General features: G+C 41.9%; 1 protein-coding gene across 3 annotated transcripts in view; it reads left to right on the top strand.

The window, feature by feature from the left end:
* Positions 1-27249, top strand: part of SLC25A13 (solute carrier family 25 member 13) — a 232817-nt gene that overhangs the window by 87579 nt on the left and 117989 nt on the right. For all 3 annotated transcript variants that reach the window (XM_040260484.1, XM_040260483.1, XM_040260485.1), the window contains exon 4: positions 1496-1611. In XM_040260484.1, coding sequence (XP_040116418.1) covers positions 1496-1611 — 116 coding nt within the window. The remainder of the gene's footprint in view (positions 1-1495; positions 1612-27249) is intronic.

The raw sequence follows: 27249 nt of genomic DNA, 5'->3' as shown, positions 1-27249 counted from the left end.
GTGTTTTCTCTGTTAAATGTTTAGAAGTGTTCAGTGAAACAGAGGAAACCACTCCTGTTCTCTTTCTCCTTCTATCTCCTCAAGATTGGACTGTCTCAATGTATCACTGAAATATTGGGATGTTTATAATACAGAACGGGGCTTCCCATGTGGCTCAGTGGTCAAGAATCCGCTTGTCAAAGCAGGAGCTGAGGGTTTGATCCTTGGAATGGGAAGGTCCTCTGGAGGAGGGCATGGCAACCCACTCCAGTATTCTTGCCTGGAAAATCCCATGGACAGAGGAGCCTGGCTCCGTGACTAAACAACAGTACAAAACTGGCAAAGAACTTTTCTAAGACACTTCCGTGGATTTGTTTACTCGTTGGAAGTCAAAGCCTCTGTGGCCTGTTTTGTTCTTACTGATGGACAGATTTGATCAGATCATGACCTTGTTCAGAAACTTATATCTCTCAACTTCTGATCTCATTCCAGTGTTCTCTGATGCACTTTACTGTCCAGAGAAAATTAGTTCCTCACTGTTTTCCTTACAAACTCCCATACTGTTTTGCACCTGCCTTTCTGCAGCCATTTCCCCTAAGGTGACCCCTCCCTCACTTCTACTGCACACAACTTCACTAATTTTTGAGACCCACTCTACAAAGCTTTCCTTGATTTCTTACCAAAATTCTGTTACCGTCATATTGGTGCCTGTCTTATGATTCGTCTTCCCTGTATAGTAGTTTAGATTAGTATTCATCTGTTTTACCAGACTACAAGTGTCTTGGTGTCACTTTTCATGTCTGAAAGAGAAAGTGTTAGTTGCTCAGTCATGTCCGAATCTTTGCAACCCCACGGACTGTAACCCGCCAGGCTCCTCTGTCCTTGGGATTCTCCAGGCAAGATACTAAAGTGGGTAGCCATTCCCTTCTCCAGGGGATCTTCCTGACCCAGGGATTGAGCCTGGCCTGGGTCTCCTGCATTGCAGTCAGATGTTTTATCATCTGAGCCACTGGGGAAGCCCCATTTCATGTCTAATTTATCTGGATTTTATCCCTCGCCCTGGTGTCATCCTTTAGTTTAATCTGCGTGTGGTCGGCAGATGCCAGTAATGAGTGAGTCTTTGTGAACCACGTTACATGGTGTAGAAAAGGTGTGAATGAGTGACAGAGCTGGCTGTTTTGTTATCATATTAATCTAAAGTGTCTAAGCTCTAATTTTAGAATCTTAACAACATGCCTGAAACAAAAGTAGTATGTTGGGTAAAACAGTTACATTTGAAATTATAATGCATATAATGTGTCACCCTATCCTCAAATCTGTCGTGTCTTTTAGATTCTGTGTTGTTATTTCAGTCCACTCTGTGTAAAAGGGAATGCTGAGTGTTTATACCTGTTGTTAGGTTTGAATTTTGGTGTTTGACAGTGATGTTTTATTTTTTCCCTTACCGTATATTTGTGTATGCTTTTATCTTTCACAAGCTACTGACGCTATGCTTTGTGCTTGTCTTATGTTGCAGATTAATATCCTTTCAAGAATTTGTGGCATTTGAATCTGTCCTGTGTGCCCCGGATGCTCTGTTTATGGTGGCCTTCCAGCTGTTTGACAAAGCTGGCAAAGGAGAAGTTACTTTTGGTAAGTGGTGTGAGTGTGTGCACACCTAAAGATGTGCAGACTTGTGTGACCAGTTTGAGTTTTTCCCCAAGAATGAGGTATGTGGAAATGCTTTTAAGAAGTTAGGCTGTCCCTTTTAGGAAATGGCAACCCACTCCAGTACTCTTGCCTGGAGAATCCCATGGACGGAGGAGCCTGGTGGACTACAGTCCACGGGGTCGCAAAGAGTCGGACACGACTGAGTGACTTCACTTTCACTTTAACAAGATAGCCCAGTGTTTTGAAGCTCTAATGCTTCAAAAATCTTCCTTCATGAAAATTTAAGTTTCTGGCTTATTATTATTAATTTTGGATTATTTTGGCTGTGCTGGGTCTTGGTTGCTGTGCCGCAAGCTCTCGCTAGTTGTGGCCAGCAGGGGCTACTCTCTAGCTGTTGAGAGTGGGCTTCTCATTGCAGTGGCTTCTCTTGGTGTGGGCTCCAGAGCACAGGCTCAGTAGTTGTGGTGCACAGGCTCAGTTGCTCCGCAGCATGTGGGATCTTCTTGGAGCAGGGATCGAACCTGTGTCCCCTACCTTGGCAGGCAGATTCTTAACCACTGGACCACTGGAGGAGTCCTGGCTCAGTAGGTCTGACACTGTGGTTTAAGGTGAGGAAGGATGGAGCACGACTCAGTCACAGGGTTATAGAAGGGGAGAGGCAGACAGGATTTGAGTGTCCGGTTCATTCCCTTCGCAGTCAGCCGGTAGTGCCTTTCCGGATTAGTGAAGACATTAATACAGGGCCTAAGAACGAGGGGGCTCATGTTCCCAGGACCTTGTCTCCTTACCTTGTGCTCATGGAGTGGCTGAAATCCAGAGGCAGCACGTGAGATGGTAGCTCAGAGCGGTATGTGGCGAACCTTGCTTTTCTAAATAACATGGTTCCCTTTGGCTGGACCGGGAGCGTCTGTTATCCCACCGCCACCTTCTGTTGAAAGGGCAGCGCCATCTTCACAGGGGTCAGCTGCTAAGCTGCAGAAACCCCGAAAGTCTTTAGGGATTAGAAGAAAGGGGAAACCAGGACAGTGGTAAGTTTTTTTTTTTTTTTAAATACACTGGTTACTGAAGATACATTGGGCAGAATGTACCCTATTTCTCTCGGACTGTGCAGTGTCCACTGTATGTTATCTGCGTGTGTGAGCTTGGTGTAAACAGTTTTGCCATAAAGAACTTCAGAGCTCCTTTGCACAAATTGTGCATTCAGGGGAAATGGCTAATGCACCCATTTTAAACATCTCTGTTGTTGCTAATTTATTCAGAACTCTTGGGCTTGTCTTCCTCGTAAGAAATGTATAGATGGGGGAATACAGATGGTGTAATAGAGCACCATCTACTCTGGATGGTTCTACAATTGGAGAGACTTAGCTCCTTCCAAAGGAGCTATGGTCTTGCCAGTAGTCATGTATGGATATGGGAGTTGGACCATAAGGAAGGCTGAGCACTGAAGAATTTTGAACTGTGGTGCTGGAGAAGACTCTTGAGAATCTCTAGGACGATAAGGAGATCAAAACAATCAATCCCAAAGGTAATCAACCCCGAGTACTCATTGGAGCAATTGATGCTGAAGCTGAAGCTCTAATATTTTGGTCACCTGATGTGAAGAACTGACTCATTGGAAAAGACCCTGATGCTGGGAAAGATTGAAGGGAAAAGGAGAAGAGGGCAACATAGGATGAAATGGTTGGATAGCATCACCAATTCAATGGGCATGAACTTGGATGAACTCCAGGAGATGGTGAGGAACAGTGAGGCCTGGTGTGCTGCAGATCACGGGGTTGCAAAGAGTCGGACACGACTTAGCGACCGAACAAGAGCGACACTCCTTCCAGCTCTGCCACTTCTGTCTCTGAGCCAAGCTAAGGATCCTTTCAGGTCTTGATTTTCCTTATGAGAAATGAAGATAATAATTACATAAAGTCTAGGTAAAGCACTGTGATAGATTTATCCTATTAGCCCTTCCCCTTTCCACCCATTCATTCCTCCATGTTCATTTGACATGACAGTTATTTAAGGCTAGGCCAGCCAGGATAAAGGTGAAACATATAGACTTACCTGATTTTGTTTCATATCGTCTAGCAACTCAGATGCTTTCCATTAGCACTTCATGAAGATTATTTAATATTTAAAAATCCCGGGAGTAATTTTAGGTTTTTCCCTTTCTGTCACCTAATTCCTCTTAGCATCACTGTAACCACAGCTTTTCAATGGAACCCCAATCAAAATGTCTCTGTTAAAGTCCACAAATAATAAATGAGTGGCTAGCTCATGGTGGTGTTGATTTATCCAGTGAAAGTCAGTTTGATGAGGATGTTATGATTGCATTTGCTTGGGATGAACAGGGAGAGCCTGTAAGCGTCAGTGAGTTCAGCACAGGTGCAAGCTCTCTCTCTGTTGCTTTCCTCCTTTCTGCAGCAGGTCTGGAGTAAGGGCTGGGAGAGAGCTGGGTTGGAGATGGAGGGCTGAGGAATGGACTTCAGACGTTCTCCTTGGCTCCAGTCCATCTTCCCTTTATGGGTGTGGGGTGGTGGGGGCTGCTGTTGGCACCAGCACACTGCTGGCCTGGTGGAGGAAAGAAACAAAAGAATTTTGCCAGTCCTGGAAGGGGTGTTAGTGTGATTAGAAGAAAAGAGCAGGTAAACAGCAGGAGGGGGGTACATGGGAGCCGTCTTTGCTCTGTAGAAAGAACAGTGGCTTGAAAACTCTGTTTCTGCTTCTTGCTGGCTGGCTGTTGGTGGGGAAGTCAAAACTCTGTTTCTTCTTCTTATTGGCTGGCTGTTGATGGGGAAGTCGTTTCTGCTTTTTGAGTCTTATTTTCCTTATCTATAAAATTAGTGTGATAACCTGCCTTCCAGGACTATGTAAGGGTTAAAAGACCTACTGCACATAAACGGGCTATGTGGAAAACAAAAGCCTTTATAAAAATGATACTACTAAAAGGAACAAGATGGCGGAGGAGTGGGTGAATGTGGAGTGCATCTCTCTCCACTGATACATCAGGAATACACCTTCAGACACAGAAGAGCATGCAGAACACCAGCTGAGAGCGGGCAGGAGTACCCGACCAGTGGTGGAAAAGAATACATAGAACCACGCAAAACTCTGTAAGATGAAGAAACTAGGGGGAAAGCAGGAGTGTTAGTAGGACTGGACCTGCCCTCGGTGGATGGGGGACTAAAGCAGGGCTCCGATCCCCACACTGGGGCAATTGTCTGAGTCAGAGGAGAAGCATGTAAGGCTGAGAGGGAAACAGCTGATCTGGGGCAGCCTAAATGGAATGAGAATCAGACAGTTCTTGCCACAGCCATACATACCCTGGACAGGGACACAGGTCCCCTGGAGGGTGCAATGGCTGGGAGCTGGAGTTTAGGCATTGTGGGGTAAACCCAGGGCAAGGGCTGCTGTTGACTGAGGAGAGATGGATCAAGGGGATGTGAGGGAGGAGATTGTGGTGGGAAGTGCCTGTGGAGGAAAGCCACAGCAGTAGAAGCGAGGTGAGTCACCTGTAGTGGGGGGAGCCATCACCATAGCCTCTCTCACCCCACACGCCTGCTTTGGCAGCTGAATAATAGAGAAGCTGGCCCATCAAATGCCTGAGGCACTGAATTACAGAGTAGGACCCCACCCAGGGTGCCCCTTTAAGTGCCTCACGTGCTGATCTACAGAGAAGGACCCCAGGCAAGGGAGCCCTGTAAATGCCTGAAAGGGCGGAACGATGGAGAAAGACTGGCTGAAATGGCCTTCTGATTGCCAGCTACAGTAGGCTTGAAAAAAGACTCTGATGGGGCCATAACTCCTGCGGTGGAGGCAGTCTGTGTCCCTGTACACTTGGCGCCACCAGAGTCTCTGCAAGCCAAGTAGCTGCGCCACCTTCACGCCCAACTCTTACAAGGGCAGAGCTGCCACAGGCAAAAAAAAGTCTTGGTTCTGTGTGTGCAGGTTTGCTTCGGTCGTATCCAACTCTTTGTGTCTCTGTAGACTGTGGCCTGCCAGGTTTCTCTATCAGAAGGGTTCTCCAGGCAAGAATATTGGAGCATATTGGCCAATACTGCTTACCATACCCTTCTAGAGCACTATATTTCCTGCTGCCCTAGCTGCCAACTCCCCTGAGTACCTGGTACTGCCAGAACCCCTGCAATGGAAGCAGTTGCACCACCTCCACACCTGGCCCTCACAGGGGCAGACCCAAGTCCTCCAGGGCAGCCTCAGGAGCAAACCCTAGTGGACGACCCACATGCAGAGGTGGGAATAAAGCCACAGTTGAAACTCAGGGGCAGTGTGGCTAAGGAAGAAGACCTAAAACCTCCCCACCAGCTATACATGCTGCAGGTTAAATCCACATGATCAACTAGGCAGACTCTGTATCTATGGAATATATAAAAGGTCATTGAGAGCTTCCACAGAAGAAAACACACTAGTTCTGATAGCTGTGGACATTGGAGGCAAGAACACATAGCAGTAGGACCAGATTAGAATCTGAGCTGCACCCACAGCAGGTCCAGAGATCAGCCCAGAGTTGGAGGGCATACTCGGGAGGTGAGGTGGACTGACCCCCAGTGAGGGAAAGGACTCTGACAGCAGTAACTCAAGAGAAACTTTTGTTATTCTTATGTTTTGACTTGTTCTGTAGATTCTTTTGGATTTATTTTCTTGTTTTTTTTTTTTTTTCCTTTTTATCCCGCCTGTCTACAATTGACAATTGTAGTTGTCAGTTTTATTGGCACTATGAAATCTAATTAAGCTTTTGAGCTTTTTTTTTTTTTTACCCTCAGTCACATTTTTTATTGTTGTTATAAATCTCTGCCTCTATATTGGGCTTTTGCAGTTCTGTGGTGTTCTCCTTTTTTTTTTTTTTTGTTTCTCTTTTTTAAATTGTTAAAACTTATTTTTTCTACATTTATTCCTTTGCTTGCTTTTCCTACTGTACTTTTCCCCTTGCAGTTAATCTTTAATGTATATAAATCTTCTTTAGCTACCTCTGTTTAACTTTGCATATGTATTCTTTCTTTCTTTTCCTCTCAACATACTTGTTAGTTTTATTTTCATTGCTTTATTCCCCAGTGAGCACCTTGCTTTAGTTTTGTTTTCCAGTTTTTGCTTTGGTTAGTTTTGTTCTTAACTGGTAAATAAAATTTTTGATTTCCTTTCTTCGCTGGGTCAGTCTACTGTACTTTATTTTAGTTGGACTGTTTTGACTTTGTTTATGGGTGTATATGTGTATGTATATATTCCATTATCTTAATTATTATTTGCCTGATTTTATAACTGCCATTTGTCTGGGGTTCATCTTTGGTATCTCATTTTTGGGTATTTGTTTTAATCTCATTAATTTTATAACAAACCACTTATGGAATCTTCGTTCCTGATGAGAGATGAAGCCCTGAGCTTTTGGAGTGGGAGCACTGACTCCAAGACCCAAGACTACCAGAGAACTAACCCTAAGGAGTATCAAATAATGAGAACTCACACGAAGGAAACCACTTGAATAGAAGACCCGGCATCACCCAACCACCAGTAACTCTGTGCAGGACGCCTCCTCTAAACAACAAACAAAACGAAATACAAACCCAGTCATCAGCAGACAGGATTACCACCTCACTCAGCCTTGCCCATCAGCGGAAAAACAAACAAAAAAAAAACTCAGCACAAATCTCACCTATACAATGCTTACACAAACCGCTGGACCAATCTTAGAGGGCAGAAACCAAAAAGAAGAAAGAATTCAACCCTGAAGCCTGGGAAAAGGAGACCTCAAACACAGTAAGTTAAAAAAAAAATAATAATGAAAAGGCAGAAAAATACTACACAAGTGAAGGAATAAACTAGAAACACAGAAGTCCAAATAAATGAAGAGGAAATAGGCAAACCACCTGAAAAAATTCAGAATAATGATAGTAAAGATGATTGAGAACCTTGAAAGCAAAATGGAGGAAATGTAAGAACCAATTAACAAAGACCTAGAAGAATTAAAGAATAAACATACAGAGTCAAACAACACAGTTAGTGAAATTAAGAAGACTCTGGAAGGAATCAGTAGCAGAATATCGGAAGCAGAAGAACAAATCAGTGAGCTGGAAGGTAAAATGAGGGAAATATCTTCTGAAGTACAGAAGAAAATAAAAAGAATGAAAAGAACTGAGGATAGTCTCAGAGAACTCTGGGACAATATCAAATGCACCAACATTTGAATTATAGGGGTCCCAGAAGAAGAAAAGAAAAATAAAGGGTATGAGAAAGTTTTTGAAGAGATTATAGTTGAAAATTTCCCCAACATGGAAAAGGAAATAATCAAGTCCAGGAGGCACGAAGAGTCCCATACAGGATAAACCCAAGGAGAAACACACCAAGACACATACTAATCAAACTAAGAGAGACTAAACACAGAGAAAGAATATTGAAAGTAGTGAGGGAAAAGCAATAAGTAACATACAAGGGAAACCTCCCATGCTGATCTTTCAGCAGAAACTCTGCCTGCCAGAAGGGAATGGCAGGATATATTTAAAATACTGAAAGGGAAAATCTACAACCAAGATTACTGTACCCAGCGTGAATCTCATTCAAAATTGATGGAGAAGGAAAAAGCTTTTCAGACGAGCAAAAGTTAAGAGAATTCAGTACCACCAAACCAGCTTTACAACAAATGTTAAAGGGACTTATATAGTCAAGAAATATAAGAGAAGAAAAAAAGATCTACAAAATCAACCTGAAACAGTTGAGAAAATGGCAATAGGAACATATATATCAATAATTACTTTAACTGTAAATGGATTAAATGCTCTGACCAAAAGACACAGGCTGGCTGAATGGATACAAAAACAAGACCCATATATATGGTGTCTACAAGAAACCCACTTCGGACCTCAAGACACATATCGACCAAAAGTGAGAGGATGAAAAAATATATTCCATGCAAATGGGAAGCAAAGCTGGAATATCTGTTCTCATATAAGACAAAGTAGACCTTAAAGAATTTTTTAAGAGATAAGGAAGAACAGTACATAATGATCAAGGGATTAATCCAAGAGGAAGACATAGCAGTTGTAAATATCTATGCACCCAGCATAGGAGCACCTCAATACGTAAGACAAAAACAGACATAAAAGGAGAAACTGACAGTAACACAGTAATAGTAGGAGACTTTAACACCCCACTCATACCAATGGACAGATGATCAAAACAGAAAGTTAATAAGGAAACACAAGTCTTAAATGATACATTAGATGAGATGGATGTCATTGATATCATCAGGACAGTCCATCTAAATGCAGAAGAATACACTTTCTTCTCAAGTGCACATGGAACATTCTCCAGGATAGACCACATCTTGGGTCACAAATCAAACCTCAGTAAATATAAGAAAATTGAAATCATATGAAGCATTTTCTCCAACCACAACGCTATGAGACTCGATATCAATCACAGGAAAAAACTGTAAGAAACACAAATATATGAAGATTAAGAGAGGCAAAAAGCAAAGGAGAAAAGGAAAGATATAAGCATCTGAATGCAGAGTTCCAAAGAATAGCGAGAAGAGATAAGAAAGCCTTCTTCAGTGATCAATGCAAAGAAATCGAGGAAAACAACAGAATGGGAAAGACTAGAGATCTCTTCAAGAAAATTAGAGATACCAAGGGAACATTTCATGCAAAGATGGGCTCGATAAAGGACAGAAATGGTCTGGACCTAACAGAAGCAGAAGATATTAAGAAGAGGTGGCAAGAATACACAGAAGAACTGTACAAAAAAGAACTTCATGACCCAGATAATCATGATGATGTGATCACTCATCTAGAGCCAGACATCTTGGAATGTGAAGTCAAGTGGGCCTTAGAAAGCATCACTACGAACAAAGCTAGTGGAGGTGATGGAATTCCAGTTGAGCTGTTTCAAATCCTGAAAGATGATGCTGTCAAAGTGCTGCACTCAATATCCCAGCAAATTTGGAAAACTCAGCAGTGGCCATAGGACTGGAAAAGGTCAGTTTTCATTCCAATCCCAAAGAAAGGCAATGCCAAAGAAAGCTCAAACTACCACACAATTGCACTCATCTCACATGCTAGTAAAGTAATGCTCAAAACGCTCCAAGCCAGGCTTCAGCAATACATGAACCGTGAACTCCCTGATGTTTAAGCTGGTTTTAGAAAAGGCAGAGGAACCAGAGATCAAATTGCCAACATCTGCTGGATCATCAAAAAAGCAAGAGTTCCAGAAAAACATCTATTTCTGCTTTATTGACTATGCCAAAGCCTTTGACTCTGTGGATCACAATAAACAGTGGAACATTCTGAAAGAGATGGGAATACCAGACCACCTGACCTGCCTCTTGAGGAATCTGTATGCAGGTCAGGAAGCAACAGTTAGAACTGGACATGAAACAACAGACTGGTTCCAAATAGGAAAAGGAGTACGTCAAGGCTGTATATTGTCACCCTGCTTATTTAACTTATATACAGAGTACATCATGAGAAACACTGGACTGGAAGAAACACAAGCTAGAATCAAGATTGCCAGGAGAAATATCAATAACCTCAGATATGCAGATGACACCACCCTTATGGCAGAAAGTGAAGAGGAGCTAAAAAGCCTCTTGATGAAAGTGAAAGAGGAGAGTGAAAAAGTTGGCTTAAAGCTCAACATTCAGAAAATGAAGATCATGGCATCTGGTCCTATCACTTCATGGGAAATAGATGGGGAAACAGTGTCAGACTTAATTTTTCTGGGCTCCAAAATCACTGCAGATGGTGATTGCAGCCATGAAATTAAAAGACGTTTACTCCTTGCAAGAAAAGTTATGACCAATCTAGATAGCATATACAAAAGCAGAGACATTACTTTGCCGACTAAGATCCGTCTAGTCAAGGCTATGGTTTTTCCTGTGGTCATGTATGGATGTGAGAGTTGGACTGTGAAGAAGGCTGAGCACCGAAGAGTTGATGCTTTTGAACTGTGGTGTTGGAGAAGACTCTTGAGAGTCCCTTGGACTGCAAGGAGATCCAACCAGTCCATTCTGAAGGAGATCAGCCCTGGGATTTCTTTGGAAGGAATGATGCTAAAGCTGAAACTCCAGTACTTTGGCCACCTCATGGGAAGAGTTGACTCATTGGAAAAGACTCTGATGCTGGGAGGGATTTGGGGCAGGAGGAGAAAGGGACGACAGAGGATGAGATGGCTGGATGGCATCACTGACTCGATGGACGTGAATCTGAGTGAACTCCAGGAGATGGTGATGGACAGGGAGGCCTGGCGTGCTGCGATTCATGGGGTCGCAAAGAGTCAGACACGACTGAGCGACTGAACTGAACTGAACTGAAACAATACATTTTAAAATAACCAACAGGTTACTGAAGAGATAAAAAAAATTTCTAGAAACAAATGACAATGAAAACACGACAACTCTAACCTTATGGGGTGCAGCGAAAGCACTCCTAAGAGGGAAATTTATAGCTGGACAATCCTACCTCAGGAAATAAACACATCGAATAGACAGCCTAACTTTACACGTAAAACAACCGGAAAAAGAAGGACAAAAACCCCCAAAATTCCTAGAAGGAAAGAAATCACGAAGATCCAAGCAGAAATAAATGAAAAAGAAATGAAAGAAACTATAGCAAAATTAATAAGACTGGAAGCTAGTTCTTTTAGTCAAGATAAAGAAAAGTGACAAACCTTTGGCCAGACTCATCAAGAAAAAAAGAGAGAAGAATCAAATCAACAAAATTAGAAATCAGAAAGGAGAGGTTACAACAGACAATGTGGAAATAGAAAGGATTAGAAGAGACTATTATGAACAACTGTATGGCAATAAAGTGGATAACCTGGAAGAAATGGACAGATTCATAGGAACAGAAATTATGAACAACCCAATTATAAGCACTGATATTGAAGCTATGATCAAAAACCTCCCAAAAAGCAAAAGCCCAGGCCCAGATGGCTTCACAGGAGAATCCTGTCAAACATTTAGAGAAGAGCTAATGCCTATCCTTCTAAAACTCTTCTAAAAAATGTCAGAGGAGGGATCACTTCCATACTCATTCTGTGAGGCCACCATCACCCTGGTACCAAAACCAGACAAAGACAACACAAAGAAAACTACAGGCCAATATCACTGATGAACATAGATGCAGAAATCCTCAACGAAATGTTAGCAAACAGAATTCATCAACACATCCAAAAACTCATACACCATGATCAAGTTGGGTTTATTCCAGAGATGCAAGGATTATTCAGTATATGCAAATCAATCAATGTGATACATCATATTAACCAATTGAAAAATAGAAACCATATGTAATCTCAATAGATGCAGAAAAAGCCTTTGACAGAATTCACCGATTTATGATTAAAACTCTTTTAAAAATGGGCATAGAAGGAACCTACCTTACCATGGTACAGGCCATATATGATAAGCCTACAGGAAACATTATTCTCAGTGGTAATAAACTGAAAGCATTCCCCGTAAGATCAGGAACAAGACAAGGGTGTCCACTTTCACCACTATTATTCAACATTGTTCTGGAAGTCCTAGCTACAGCAATCAGAGAAGAAAAAGAAATAAAAGTAATCCAGATTGGAAAAGAAAAAGAAAAGCTCTCCCTGTTTGCAGATGACATAATACTGTACATAGAAAATCCTAAAGATAGTATCAGAAAATTATTAGAGCTAATCAGTGAATACAGCAAAGTTGCTGGATACAAAATCAATACACAGAAATCACTTACATTTCTATATACTAACAATGAAAAATCAGAGATATTAAGGAATCAGTCCCATTCACCATTGCAACAAAAAGAATTAAACATCTAGGAATAAACTTACCGAAGGAGACAAAAGAACTGTACACAGAAAATTATAAGACACTGATGAAAGAAATCAAAGGTGACATAAAAAGATGGAGAGATATTCCATGTTCCTGGGTAGAAAGAATCAATATTGTGAAAATGACTATACTACCAAATGCAATCTATAGAGTCAGTGAAATCCCTGTTAAATTACCAATGACATTTTTCACAGAACTAGATCAAAAAATTTCACAATTCATGTGGAAACACAGAAAACCCTTAATAGCCAAAGCAGTCTTGAGAAAGAAGAATGGAGCTGGAGGAATCAACCTTCCTGACCTCAGATTATACTACAAAGCTACAGTCATCAAGACAGTATGGTACCAGCATAAAAACAGAAATATAGACCAATGGAACAAGATAGAAAGCCCAGAAATAAACCCATGCACCTAGGGGTACTTTATTTTTGACAAAGGAGGCAAGAATTTACAATGGGGCAAAGACATCCTCTTCAATAAATGGTGCTGGGAAAACTGGACAGCTACATGTAAAAGAATGAAATTAGAACACTTCCTAACACCATACACCAAGATAAAGTGGATTAAAGACCTACATGTAAGACCAGAAACTATAAAACTCTTAGAGGAAAACATAGGCAGGATACTCAATGACATAAATCAAAGCAAGATCCTCTATGACCCACCTCCTAGAGTAATGGAAATAAAAACAAAAGTAAACAAGTGGGACCTGATTAAACTTAAAAGTTTTTGCATGGCAAAGGAAACTATAAGCAAAGTGAAAAGACAACCCTCAGAATGGGAGAAAATAATAGCAAATGAAACAACTGACAATTAATTTCCAAAATATACAGGCAGCTCATACAACTCAATACCAGGAAAAAAAAAAAAAAAAAACAATTGAAAAGTGGGAAAAAGACCTAAACAGACATTTCTCCAAAGAAGACATATAGATGGCTAACAAATACATGAGAAATACTCAACATTGCTCATTATTAGAGAAATGCAAATCAAAACTACAATGAGATATCACCTCACCTCACCACAGAATGGCTCTCATCAAAAAAGTCTACAGACAATAAATGCTGGCGAGAGAGTGGAGAAAAGGCGATGGTCTTGCACTGCTGGTGGGAATGTAAATTGATACAGCTACTATGGAAGATGATATGGAGATTCCTTAAAAAACTAGGAATAAAACCGTCATATGACCCAGCAATCCCACTCCTAGACATATACCCTGAGGAAACCAAAATAGAAAAAGACACATGTATCCCATTGTTCATTGCAGCACTATTGACAATAGCTAGAACATGGAAGCAACCTAGATGTCCATCAACAGATTAATGGATAAAGAAGCTGTGGCACATATACACAGTGGAATATTACTCAGCCATAAAAAGGAATGCATTTGAGTCAGTTCTAATGAGGTGGATGGACCTAGAACCTACTATACCAAGTGAAGCAAGTCAGAAAGAGAAAGATAAATGTTGTTTTCTAACACACATATATGAAATCTAGAAAAATGGTTCTGAAGAATTTATTTACAGGTCAGCAGTGGAGAACCAGACATAGAGAATAGACTTATGGACATGGGGAGAGGGGAGGAGAGGGTGAGATGTTATGGAAAAAATAACATGGAAACCTACATTACCATCTGTAAAATAGATGGCCAACAGGAATTTGCTGTGTGGCTCAGGAAACTGAAACAGGGGCCCTGTATCAAGCTAGAGGGGTGGGATGGGGAGGGAGACTGGAGGGAGGTTCAAAAGGGAGGGGATATGTGTATATCTATGGCTGATTCATGCTGAGGTTTGATAGAAAACAACAAAATTCCGTAAAGCAATTACTCTTCAATAAAAAAAATTTTAAAAATGACATTATTAGTAGAAGTAATGTGAGAGAACAAGGAGGATTTTCTTTTTTTTTCCCTTCTTTTTTTTGTTTGAGAAACCCTTTATTTTAACTTGGGCTTCCTTGCTGGCTCAGATAGTAAAGATCTGCCTGCAGTACAGGAGACCTGGGTTTGAACTTGCAGTTTAATCACTGACCAGATAGCCAGTAATTTACTTACTGTCATGTGTTGGGCAAATGTCTATTTCTGAAGACATAAACGAGTACATAAGAAATCAAGGCTTCTAGGCAGCTAACAGGCTTCCCAAGTGGTGCTAGAGGTGATGAGCCCACCTGCCAATGCCAGAGACACACGAGATGCAGGTTTGATTCCTGGGTGGAGAAGATTCCCTGGAGGAGAGATGGCAACCCACTCCAGTATTCTTACCTCGGAAATCCCATGGACAGAAGGGCTTGGCCGGCTGCAGTCCATAGGGTTGCAGAGAGCTGGACAGGACTGAAGCAGCTTAGCATGCTCACACGCAGGCAGCTAAAATTCTGCTTCTGTCCTCAGGTGTGTGTGACTATTGTGGCAGAGTGTGTAGCTTATCTCCCAGAAGCCTGCCTTGTGCAGCTAATTTGTTCCAAAATCCACCTGCCTCACAGAACACCAACAGGGTGTGTCCTCTGTCTGTTGATGATGAGCTGATGGGGTCTTCACTCTGTGGGTGTCATAAAACGTAGCCTGGGCTTTTCTGAGCTGTTAATACCTATTTAGGATTAAACTGAAAGAGCCATGCATAGTACGAAGATGATACTCAAAAGACCATCAAATTGCAAAATAATAGCTGACAACATTTTTCATTGAGTCAGGTAGAATCCTTCAGTGGAGGTGAGTGCTCTGTACAACAGGCTTTTGCCAGGTAAACACATCATATAACAAGTATGGTAACCTTAGGAGTGTTTTCTTAGCCTGTACCTTTCGAAGAAGCCAATAGATAGTTGGTTTTTCAGGAAATTCAATGGGGTTAAAGAAATTTTTTTAATATAAATTTATTTATTTTAATTGGAGGTTAATTACTTTACAATATTGTATTGGTTTTGCCATACATCAACATGAATCCGCCACGGGTGTACACCTGTTCCCCATCCTGAACCCTCCTCCCTCCTCCCTCCCCGTAGCATCCCTCTGGGTCGTCCCAGTGCACCAGCCCCAAGCATTCTGTATCCTGCATTGAACCTGGACTGGCGATTCATTTCATACACGATATTATACATGTTTCAGTGCCATTCTCCCAAATCATCCCACCCTCTCCCTCTCCCACAGAGTCCAAAAGACTGTGTCTCTTTTGCTGTCTCACATACAGGGTTATCATTACCATCTTTCTAAATTCCATATATATGCGTTAGTATACTGTATTGGTGTTTTTCTTTCTGACCTATTTTACTCTGTATAATAGGCTCCAGTTTCATCCACCTCATTAGAACTGATTCAAATGTATTCTTTTTAATGGCTGAGTAATACTCCATTGTGTATATGTACCACAGCTTTCTTATCCATTCATCTGCTGATGGACATCTAGGTTGCTTCCATGTCCTGGCTATTATAAACAGTGCTGTAGTGAACACTGGGGTACACCTGTCTCTTTCAATTCTGGTTTCCTTGGTGTGTATGCCCAGCAGTGGGATTGCTGGGTCATAAGGCACTTCTATTTCCAGTTTTTTAAGGAATCTCCACACTCTTCTCCATAGTGGCTGTACTAGTTTGCTTTCCCACCAACAGTGTAAGAGGGTTCCCTTTTCTCCACACCCTCTCCAGCATTTATTACTTATAGACTTTTGGATTGCAGCCATTCTGACTGGCATGCAATGGTACCTCATTGTGGTTTTGATTTGCATTTCTCTGATAATGAGTGATGTTGAGCATCTTTTCATGTGTTTGTTAGCCATCTGTATGTCTTCTTTGGAGAAATATCTATTTAGTTCTTTGGCCCATTTTTTGATTGGGTCGTTTATTTTTCTGAAATTGAGCTGCAGGAGTGGCTTGTATATTTTTGAGATTAGTTGTTTGTCAGTTGCTTCATTTGCTATTATTTTCTCTCATTCTGAAGGCTGTCTTTTCACCTTGCTTATAGTTTCTTTTGTTGTGCAGAAGCTTTTAATTAGGTCCCATTTGTTTATTTTTACTTTTATTTCCAGTATTCTGGGAGGTGGGTCATAGAGGATCCTGCTGTGATTTATGTCAGAGAGTGTTTTGCCTATGTTCTCCTCTAGGAGTTGGGCAGAAAAATGGACATACCCAGTCAGTTTCAGTCTCAGAACCCACAGTATTATAAGAGAATTTGGATTTGTGCCCTGGCTTTCTGTCCATGAGGTTGTTTGAGAGACACACTCTTTCCTTGGGTTACTTCCTCAGCTCTCTGCAAATCCTTCTTTCAAGAGTGACCCTTTTGTACATCAAAAGGTTTCCCACCTGAGTATGCATCTTTGAGAGGGGTAACCATGGACTGGCGAGAGAGGAAGGGCTCTCTTTTCGCCTCCCAGATGGGGACAGTCAGCTCTAGTCACAAGGTGAGCATTGTTCTTGCACTCAACAGCAAGTCATCTCTGGCCTCCCCAGGGGCTGTTGGGAAGGCGGTGAGTAGCTTCAGACCCCCCATGTCTCCTGGCTTTGTATTTCATCCAGAGGAGGGCAGTTACATTCTTTATCTGTTTACATACTAGGTTTCCACGTATGAGCTCATTTGAAGCAGGGCTTCCAGGGCTAAGCTCAGTAAGCACCAGTGCTTGTTAACAAGCGGCAATGCCCATGCTCCCACTAATGCTGATTCTGATACGCACTAAACAGGTCTCACGGAGCATTTCAGTGTCACAGTTGAGTGAAGCCTTGCCCGGTGGTGTTTTCCCAGACCTTGTTTATGTTTACCGTATTTTCGTGTCTCAATCACTCCCTGTGTTTGCTACAATGAAAAAATCTTGAGTAGGCCTATTTTGTTCCTTTGATATATACATCATTATGTTCTCCCATTTCCTTTGAGGGAAAACATGTCTCCAGTATTCTTGTTCTCACCATGTTTTCTTATTTTGATACCTGATACTTGTAAGTGTATTTTATATCAACAAGTATATTAACATATCAGTGTAAATAGAAAATTCTACTTCACAGTTTGCTGTTCTGTGTGATTGGAGGAAAAAAGATTCTGTTCTAAATATTTGCATTTTTATTCTATTTTATGTGATAGTGATTATTTACTCATCATTTTTAAGTATACTTTATTGAAGAGTAGACCATACATGCAGAAGGATTCATGTCATAAGTATGAATTTTGACGACTTTGCACAGTAATCCTAACTTGTTTTTACCACCATACAGATCAGAAAGAGAATAGTATAGATCTCATCCCAGTTAGTGCCCACCACCTCACTCTGGTCCCAGTGATAACAACTGACATTTATTTGCGTGCTTTTAAACATAGTAAAGATGGAGTGATACAGAATGTACTCTTTCATTTCTTTTGTTCACATGTTATTTGTGAGATTCGTCCATGTTTTTGCTATATGTATTTTTACTTTCTTTTTCTTCGATGTGTAATATTCCGTAATATGACTATACCCTATATTGTTACTCATTCTAGTGTTGATAGACATTTGCACATTTTCAGTTTTGATTGCTGCAAATGTGCTCTGAACATTGTTTTTTTAAGCTTTTTATTTTACATTGGAGTATATCTGATTAACAATGTTGTGATGGTTTTAGGTAGATAGCAAAGGGATTCAACCATATATACACATGTATCCATTCTCCTCCAAACTACTCCCATCCGGCTGCCACATAACACTGAGCAGAGTTCCCTGTGCTATACACAGTAGGACCTTGCTGGTTATCCATTTTAAATATAGCAGCGTATCGATCTTCTCCCATTCTTACCCCCAGCAACCATAAGTTCTGAACATTGTTTTATATATTTGTGTGTCTGCATGGTGTGTGTGTAGGTATTGTAGGAGCAGAATTGCTGAGTCATAGAAAATATATGTATTTAGCTTAAGTAGATATTGCCAAACAGTTTTCCGCAGTGGTTGTAGCAGTTTACAATCATACCATCAGTGTGTGAGAGTTCTAGCTAGTGTACTTCTCTGTAGACACTTGCTGTTATAAGTCACTTTCATTTTAGTGTTCCACCCATGGCTTTAATTTGCATTTTTCTGATTACTTATGGGTTCCACAAGTGTAGAAAAGTCTTTATTGGCCATTTGAGTGTCCTCTTTAGTATATTTCTGCTTTCTAGGTAAAAGGCCTTTGTGGGTGTTTTTACTCTGGGACTTGTACTTTTATTCAATTCAAGGAATCCCGAGGAACTTAAGTTCTTAATTTTAAAGTTCCTAGTTTTAATTTGTAAATGCTACATATCACCAATATTTTTTTTTAATCAATAGTGCTTTTCTTAGATTTAAGAAATCACTGCTTATCCCACAGTCATGAGGATATTTTTGTATATACTACCTTTTTTTTTTTTTTTTTTTTAATGTTTTGGCTCCACGTCACAGCATATGGACTTAGATCCGCCACCAAGGATTGAACCTTCTCCCCCTGCAGTGGAAACACAGAGTCTTAACCACTGGACTGCCAGGGAAGTCCCGTCTCCTGTATTTTTTAATATGTTTTGTTTTAATGTTTTTGGTATTCATATTTGTTCTTAGTTTTGTTTATTACGTTTCTATTTTTGGTTGCACTCGGTCTTCATTGCGTTCCGGGCTTTCTCTAACTGTGTGGGGAGAAAGCATCTCTAGGTGCGATGCTTGGGCTCTGGGCATGCAGGCTTCTGCACTCATGGTGAGGGGGCTCAGTTGCCCCATGGCATGTGGGGTCTTCCAGACCCAGGGATCAAACCCCTGTCCCCTGCCTTGGCAGGCGGGTTCTTGTTCAGTGTACCATCAGGGAGGTCCTCCTATATTATCTAACAGAAGCTTTGTTTTCCTTTCAAATTCAGATGTTAATCTTTTTGGATTTGCTGGCTTTTTGGCAGCTCATCCTTGGGTGTAGCCGGGTGTTGAGATCCCGGCCCCGCTGTGGGCGTCTGGTTCGCCCAGCGCCGCTAGGAGAGGGCCACTCTTCAGAGCTGCATAGTGACACTGCTGTCCTGAATCGGACGTGGGTCTGTTTCTGAACTCTGTCCTCTCATAATTATCTGTTCTGCCCCAGGGCTTTACAGCCTTAATTGCTAGATCCAAGACAGCAGACTTTTTCCTGTAAAGGGCCAGATAGTAAATATTTGGGGCTCTGTGGTTCATAGGCTCATTCTCACAGTGACTCAGTTCTGCTGTTCTGCGGATGCGTGTGGCTGTGTTCCAACAAACTCAGTTTGTAAAGACAGCTGGTGGCCAGTGGATCATAATTTGCTGACCCTTCCATCGGTGTATTAAGAGGAACATACTCCAGTTGATGGTGTTAAGACTAGGGATTAAGACACTTGGTAGAATGGTTTGGTTGTGGTGATATTTGGGTGTCTGCCATGAGCTGGGAAACGAAGGGTCTCTTCTTCGTGTGTAACATGGTTTGATTGGCTTGAGAAAGTGACTTTTGAACACAAATTTGAAAGAAGTAAGGCAGTTCATCATATGGAACAGGGATGAAGGAGGGGAGGAAAAATGGCCTTTGCCCTGGTTGGAAGGCTGGTATGTTCTTGGCACGTTTAGGGAACAACAAGGGGGACCCATGTGAACTAAGTGAGGCAAGGGGGTCCTGGTGGGAGAGGAGGTCAGACATGAATCTGCTCAAGGAGGACACTGTAGGCCAAGGTTAGGACTTGACTTTGATGGTGTGTGAACTGGGAAACCATTGCTGGTTGCTGGATTTATTCATTTGTTTTTAGCAGAGGAGTGCCATAGTCTGGCTTATATTTTAACACATCACTCTGGCTGTTGTGTTGAGAACAGATCATAGAAGGGCTCGAGGAGGAAGAGAGAACGGTTAGGAAGCTGGTGCAGTACCCAAACGAGGGGTCGTGGTGGCTTGGACCTGTTAGGGATGCTTTGAAGACAGAATCAACAGGTTGGATGTGGGCTGTGAGAGAGATATAAGAGGCTTCCAGAGCCTTCGGCCAGATTAACTGGAAGAGTGGAGTATCTGCTGATAACTTGGAGGACTGCAGGCTTAGGGTGCTGGGGACAGAACAGGAGCCCACTGGTGAATGTGTTGGTTTAAGGCATATGCCTGTGTATGTGTGAGTTGCTCAGTCGTGTCTGACTCTTTGTGACCCCATGGACTGTAGCCTGCCAGGTTCCTCTGTCCATGGAATTCTCCAGGCAAGAACACTGGAGTGGGTTGCCATTCTCTTCTCCAAGGAATCTTCCTGACCCAAGGATCAAACCCAGGTCTCCTGCATTGCAGGCAGATTCTTTACCATCTGAGCCACGTGGGAAGCCCATTTTGAGGCCTACTGGATATCGAAGTGAGGAGGTCAAATAGGAACTTAGGTATGAGTGTGGAATTTGGGAGATAGATATTTAGTAGTTATCAGCAAATAGGTAGTGTGTGAAGCCATTCAACTGGACAAGGAAGATAAAAGATTAAGATGGGGTGTCTATTGAATGCTTACTATGTTGCAGGCCTGGAGGTACAGCAATGACAAGACGGAACAATCCTTCCATTCACGCAGCTTACGTTTTAGGGAGAGAGACACAGGAAACAAATTAAGTATGATGTCAGGTTCTATCCATAAGGTAAAGCAGGCTCAGTGGGGAGGAGGGATGGAGGCTGGCCAGGCAGACCTGGAAGAGTCTGTGTCCTAAAGTGACATGATATGAACTGTGTGGCTCAGACAGTAAGGAATCTGCCTGCAATGCGGGAGACCTGGGTTTGACCCCTGGGTGGGGAAGATCCCCTGGAGAAGGAAATGGCAACCCACTCCAGTGTTCTTGCCTGGAGAATCCCATGGACGGAGGAGCCTGGCGGGCTGCAGTCCATGGGGTCGCAAAGACTCGGTCAGGCACACCTGAGCCAACTAAGCTCACATTTCGGGAAGAGGTAGAGCTGTGGGGTCTGGAGGTTATGGTCACTTGGGAGGTGCTGTGACAGTTCAGGCAGGGGTGATGGAAGCCCGGACTGGGTACCAGCGGGGCCATTCCCAAGAATGAATCCTGTATGATTTGGCTGCTGATTGGCTCTGGGTAAAAAGGGATCAGAGGAAAGGAAGAGGCGGGGACCTGGGAGTAGCCGCTGAGCTTGTTCCCCTCGGATGACTGGTGGTTTTACATAATCTCTTGAGAGAAGGGAAAGTGAAAGTTGCTCCGTCATGTCTGACTCTCCATGACCCCATAGACTATACAGTCCATGGAATCCTCCAGGACAGAACACTAGAGTGGGTAGCCTTTCCCTTCTCTAGGGGATCTTCCCAACCCAGGGATCGAACCCAGGTTTCCCGCATTGCAGGGGGGATTCTTTACCAGCTGAGCCACCAGGGAAGGCCCTGGTGAGAGAAGGGAAGTAGCTGTCATTGTGATGTTGAAGTTTATTGATCACCTACTTCATACCCGACCTGAGCTAAGTGCTTTATACGTAATTGACTATGTAACCCTCACAGCCTCGGAGGCCCGTCCTGTTATAATTCTCATTTTTCTGATGAGGAAACGGCCTTGGGAGGTTGAGTAGCTCGTCTGTGGTCCTGGAGTTGCCTGTGGTGGAGGCGAGGTAGCAGCCAGCCTCATTCTCTGTGCCACACCGCCTCCCGCTGGCACTGGCCAGGTTCTGTGAGGACCGCCTGCCTTTGTGATCCAGGTAGGTGGTGCCCGTTCACCCTTTTTTTTTTTTTTTTTGGCAGTTTTTTTTGCGAAGAAGTAAAGAACAACAAGTAAATGCATTAATTAAAGGTTTACCAGACTGGAAAGTAATTATAAGAAGGTTCCTGGATTAGAGTTCTCAGTACACATAGAAATGCCTTGGTTACAGACGTCCAAGTATTTTGTCAAAAGGCACTTGTGATGGACTCTACCTGCCTAGGTGGCTTTATAGTTTGATGTAAGCAGATTTTTGAGTGGAGGGGGAGTCATGGAGTTGTGGGAAGGGGCGGGGAGGTGGCCTTTGTGCAGACGGAGGATAGTAGGGGCGGCCCCTTGATTGAAGTGTGGGTGCTGGGAGTGGGGGCCCCATGTGATGGCGCATCCACCGTAGGCCTCTGAGCAGGAGGGTGGTTTGTTGTTGTTGTTGTTGGGAGAGGCATTTGGGAGTCCTCCAGTGCTGCTGAGAAGACAGGGGCAGAATCTGAGTGATGCTTGGAAAAGGTGGGGTTTGTTGTGCTGACTGGTGTGGGCAAAGCCAGAGGCAGGTGTGCCTGGGATCCTGGATTCCTGAAACAGAGAAGTTGATGACCACTCCCAATTTGTGAGTGGATGGACTGAAAGTCAGGGTTTGAAAGGACTTACCCACCTTCTGAGCAAGTTTTCCAAAACTTTCATTTCCCCAGGTTTCTTATTTGTTAATGCTGCGAAAGCAAAGCATTTTCATTATGAATTTTAACAAAGAGGTGTGTGTATGTTTAGTGAAACTGTTAATCTGATTTATTTAGTACACCTACCAGTGATTGGTTTTCTCATGATGCTAATTTAACATTAACTACCCGATTGATCAGTATTTCTTAGTAGTTGTATCTGCAGTAGGCAACAGTAATAGTCTAACTCAGTAGTAGTGGAGGACCTAAATCTTAACTCTGTCTAGCATAAGTCCTAATCGACCTTTTGAAAAGTCAGAGTACATTGTATACCAGAGTACTTCCTTTAAGTTGAAATGTAACAGTTTTATTTGCTTAATGCCATCACATCTTTCTTTTCCTTTGACTTTTTTTTTTATTACTTGTAAACAGAATTTCATGAAATGTTTTATATGTAGTTTTGAAGTTTCTATTCTTAGTATATGAACATAAGCACTCAGTTTCATTGTTTTGTTGGTGGTGTGTTTGTCCACAGTTCTTGACTGACCTTTAACAACAGGGATTCTCAACTCTCTGGTTCTAGATGAGTGTTAGAGAGTCCTTGAATGGCCACAGTTGTTGGTTAACGTTTTGTCACAATGAGCGTTTGCTTTGAGCAAATCTCAAAGGAGTCAGTGATCTGCCAAATGACTGGAACTATTTGCTTTTTTAAAGAGGGACGTTGAATGAGTAGACATATGTTAGCTAAGACTTTTCCAGCATTGCTGTTTAAAAACTTCAATTGTAAAATCATCTTTTCCTTGAGCCACACTGGGAAACTTGGCTGCCTTGCTGTTTCAGCTCTGTCAGTTAGCCTGGAATCCAAAAGAAACTAGCCCAATATTGATCTTTTATTGTAAACTGCAGTGGCCTCTTGTCCTTTAATCTTAACTATTGAGTGATAGTCTTAAGTTTGGTTACTTTAAAGTGGTATCTCCTGTTTATGTTAGTGTTGTGAGAGACAGGATCCTCCAATTAGACAAATTTTGACTTTATGAAGGCTCTGAGAAGTCCTGCAGAGAAAAATAAATTAACTTTGTCCAACTATTTGAACAGAACCTACCGTTCCTTTGTGTGTGAGACGTAAACAGAATCCACAGAACTAATGAAGCGACCTCTAACCTCCTTCTCTAGTTAATTCTCTGACGTGTATGTTGGTATTTGGAGGGGCTTTTCCTGGGTTCACAGTTGGATTTGTGCAGGAACGCCTGCTGTGATGAAACTGAATTGGAATGCTCTGGGAACATGGACAGGTTAGATGACATGAGGAATTATGTGGAAACAGCCTGCTTCAGTCATTCTGATTCCAGTTGTAGAAAACGATGAGAGCAAAAAGCACGCAAATAAGTTTTGCAGATAGACACTCAAATTTCATAATAAATGTAAAAAGCTAGCGAAATGCAGGTATTGGACTAGAAGAGGGCTTTTGCCATAATTTTTTTGAAGCCCACTGGAAAGAAGGTCATTTATTATTACCTTTGTAAAGACACTTGAGAAATGAAATATTCGGAACAATGAGAGGGAAAATGGTTGAATCATAAGGGCCATTTTTTGAGCAAAGTTCATGTCAATGTTAATTCTGATCTTGATATTTCACAAAAACATGTTATTTTGGTGAGAGGACGTTATTACCCTGTAGTAGATTTTATTTCATGTTTTAGGGAGGTCCCAAGTATATTTTCTTATGCACATTCCGATAGAGAAGGGAAATACTGAGTAAGAGCAGTGTGAATTTTAAGACTAAATAACCTCAACATTGCTGAGAACTGGTGTGCCTGGGGGCAGAGTGGCTTGTCTGAGATCCTAGAGACTGTGCAGAAGCTGTTCCAGTTCATTGGGTCAAAAATCCACTATTTGCGAAAAGCTAAATACGGATTTGCACGATTGACCGTAATGGCTTCAATTTTGAAAGATAGTGGTATCAGAGAGCACTTCCAGTTGGTGGGATAATTTGAGATTCGTCCATGCTCAGATGGCTAAACTATCATGCTACTTTTGCTACTTCCTCACCTCATTTTTAAAATAGGGAGTTGGGGGCAGGGAGGCCTGTTGAGAAGGTGAAGGAATGTCAATCGGAGAGTAAATGACAGTAACCCTGCGAAGCCACTCCTTAGTTAACTACCGCCTGAAGGTTAACTGTTCTTTAGAAGCTGGTCAGTGTGGAGAGGCTGAATTGGGGGCTTCTGGTGTGTGTGTGCGCACGTGTATGTATGTAAGATGAAGAAAGAGGAGAACTGGTGAACAGGAAAAAAGGTGTGGAAACCAGAAAGCTAGCGGTAAATCCTAAAACTTGGAGTCCTGGGGAAGATTTGACTCTTTTAAACTGTTCTGCTCACTTAAAAATAGTAAAATTATACCATTATTCTTTCAGTATAGGAGGAGATAAAAATACAGTTTTTCCAAATTGGAAAATTTGCTGTAATCTTGCTGCTAATGACTGATTTCTTCCAACACTTGCAAGGCAGTTTTTGCTCCGATAGGTGGATAAAGGAAACAAAATCAAGAACATATTGGAAGTTCTCAGAGAAAATTACAGTTTAGGTATATGTTGGGGGTGGATAGTTAGACATTTTAATTGAAATAAAACAGTTTTATACTAATAAGGGATCACTGTGGGTGTACATTTGTAGTGCATCTGCTCTTGAGCATTTAAGTAGGGTTAAATGTATGTTAATGCTTTTGCAAGAAAATTATTTTTGATAACATCCGTCTAAGGAAACTGGCTTAGGAAATTGGTGTTTTAAACAATAGAGATATTATACTTGCTTTTAAAGAGTGAATCAGGATTCTTTGTACTGCTTTAAAAATTTCAAAGAGTTTAGAGTTTTTTGGTGTGTTCCTCTCCAGTGGTAGGGAAAGTTAACAGGAATTAACACAACAGATGAATTAGCAAGAATTAATACAAACTCACACATCTGGAGAATGACCGCAGTCTGCTATGTATACCTCCACACACCATTTTTAATGACCTACTTTTGATTTTATGGAAGACTGCTAATGATTTATTCTCTCCAATTGAAAATAACTTTTTCTTTCAGATAGGTTGGAAATATCTCAGTTGGCTGCTCTCACTGTTTGATTTAGATAGTGCCTATGATAGAAGATTAGTGTCAAATGCCACATAGTTGCCAACTCGGAACATTTTTCATTGTGAACCAGCACTCACTATGATGGCTTAAATAGTGTATTAATCTTGAGGATTAATAGATCCATCATGTTTTAGAATAGGAAGGATTCTTATCAATAAGGCAGAGCACAGGCTCTCATTGTAGTAGTGGGGGGTGTTCATTACAACTGTGGACTCTCTGGCTCCATCGCAAATCTGCTGAATCAAAGTTTGTGGGTGTGGGGCTTGGGAATGTGTTTTGAACAAGCTCTCCCAGGGAACACGGTTCACCCTGCAGTCGAACAATGGCTGGTGTCATTTATGGCTTTATTTCATGGACACGGAAACAGGCACAGGGAGGGGAGGTGACTGTTTTCATAGGAACTGCAACTTTGTCTTCTGACACTAACCGATGGATGATATTATTTTCTAGAATGCCCCGTGACCTCATATCAGGGTAGTCCCATTTATGTCTATGGATAGAATTGCAAGAGTTTTTTTTTGTTGGTGGTGGGGTGGGGGGTTCTGAGCCTTCATTTATTTATTTTTATTATTATTATATATTTTTGGCCACACCTCAAGGCATGTGGGATCCTGGTTCCCTGACTAGATATCTAACCCATGCTCTCTTCATTGTGGAAGCTCAGAGTCTTAACCACTGGACCAATAGGGACGTCTTGGAAGAGGTTTAAATTTAGCCCTAATTTCTACATGCATCAACAACTCATATGGCTTCAAAACTATGTTCAGCTCAGCTTGACTGTGTGTGTGTACATGAGTCTATATGTACACTTATTTTTTGAAAGATACTTATTACTACTGTACCTGCATGCTCAGAATAATAATAATAATAGAAAGTTTACAGGGGCTTGTAGAGAACTCAATTTAATGAGAAGAGTCGAGCGTGTGAAGTGCTTACTCTGTACTCGCTGTTTTAATGGCACCCATCTTCCCCCAGAACTTCCTTGAGCGAGTCTGAATTGTAGCCAGAACACTTCTTTCCTCTTCAGACCCTTAACTGTGATTAATAGGAAGAGGCACTTGTCAAAAGGGTTGGAAATGGCAAACCTTGATGCTGGTGTGTGTGGCAGTAGACAGGTCTGCATCCACTTTGCTCCATTATGTTATTTAGCTTCCGAATTCAACAATTTGTCTTTTGCTCTCTGCTTAGAAGATGATGGCCATATAAGCTGCTGTTAACCGTATCAGCAGGGAGGAATATTAAATCCCTTCAAGCGAAACCACAACTTTCTTTGAGGATTTAGCCACACAGTAGAAAAAGCACCCCAGTGAAGCTGTTGAGAAATAAAGGGCGCTGTTCGCAGTTCTCCCTTTGCCTCAGAGAGATGGATTACTTTGGGGTTTAACTGAAACATCCTTTCTGTGTTTATTGTATTAATGAAATTTTTAGGGTCCATGAGAGTGAGAGA

This window comes from Oryx dammah, unplaced genomic scaffold (genome assembly GCF_014754425.2).
Source record: "Oryx dammah isolate SB20612 unplaced genomic scaffold, SCBI_Odam_1.1 HiC_scaffold_18, whole genome shotgun sequence".
Taxonomy (NCBI): domain Eukaryota; kingdom Metazoa; phylum Chordata; class Mammalia; order Artiodactyla; family Bovidae; genus Oryx; species Oryx dammah.
The sequence above is the reverse complement of the archived record's forward strand: the minus strand, read 5'-3'. Positions and strand labels throughout refer to the sequence as shown.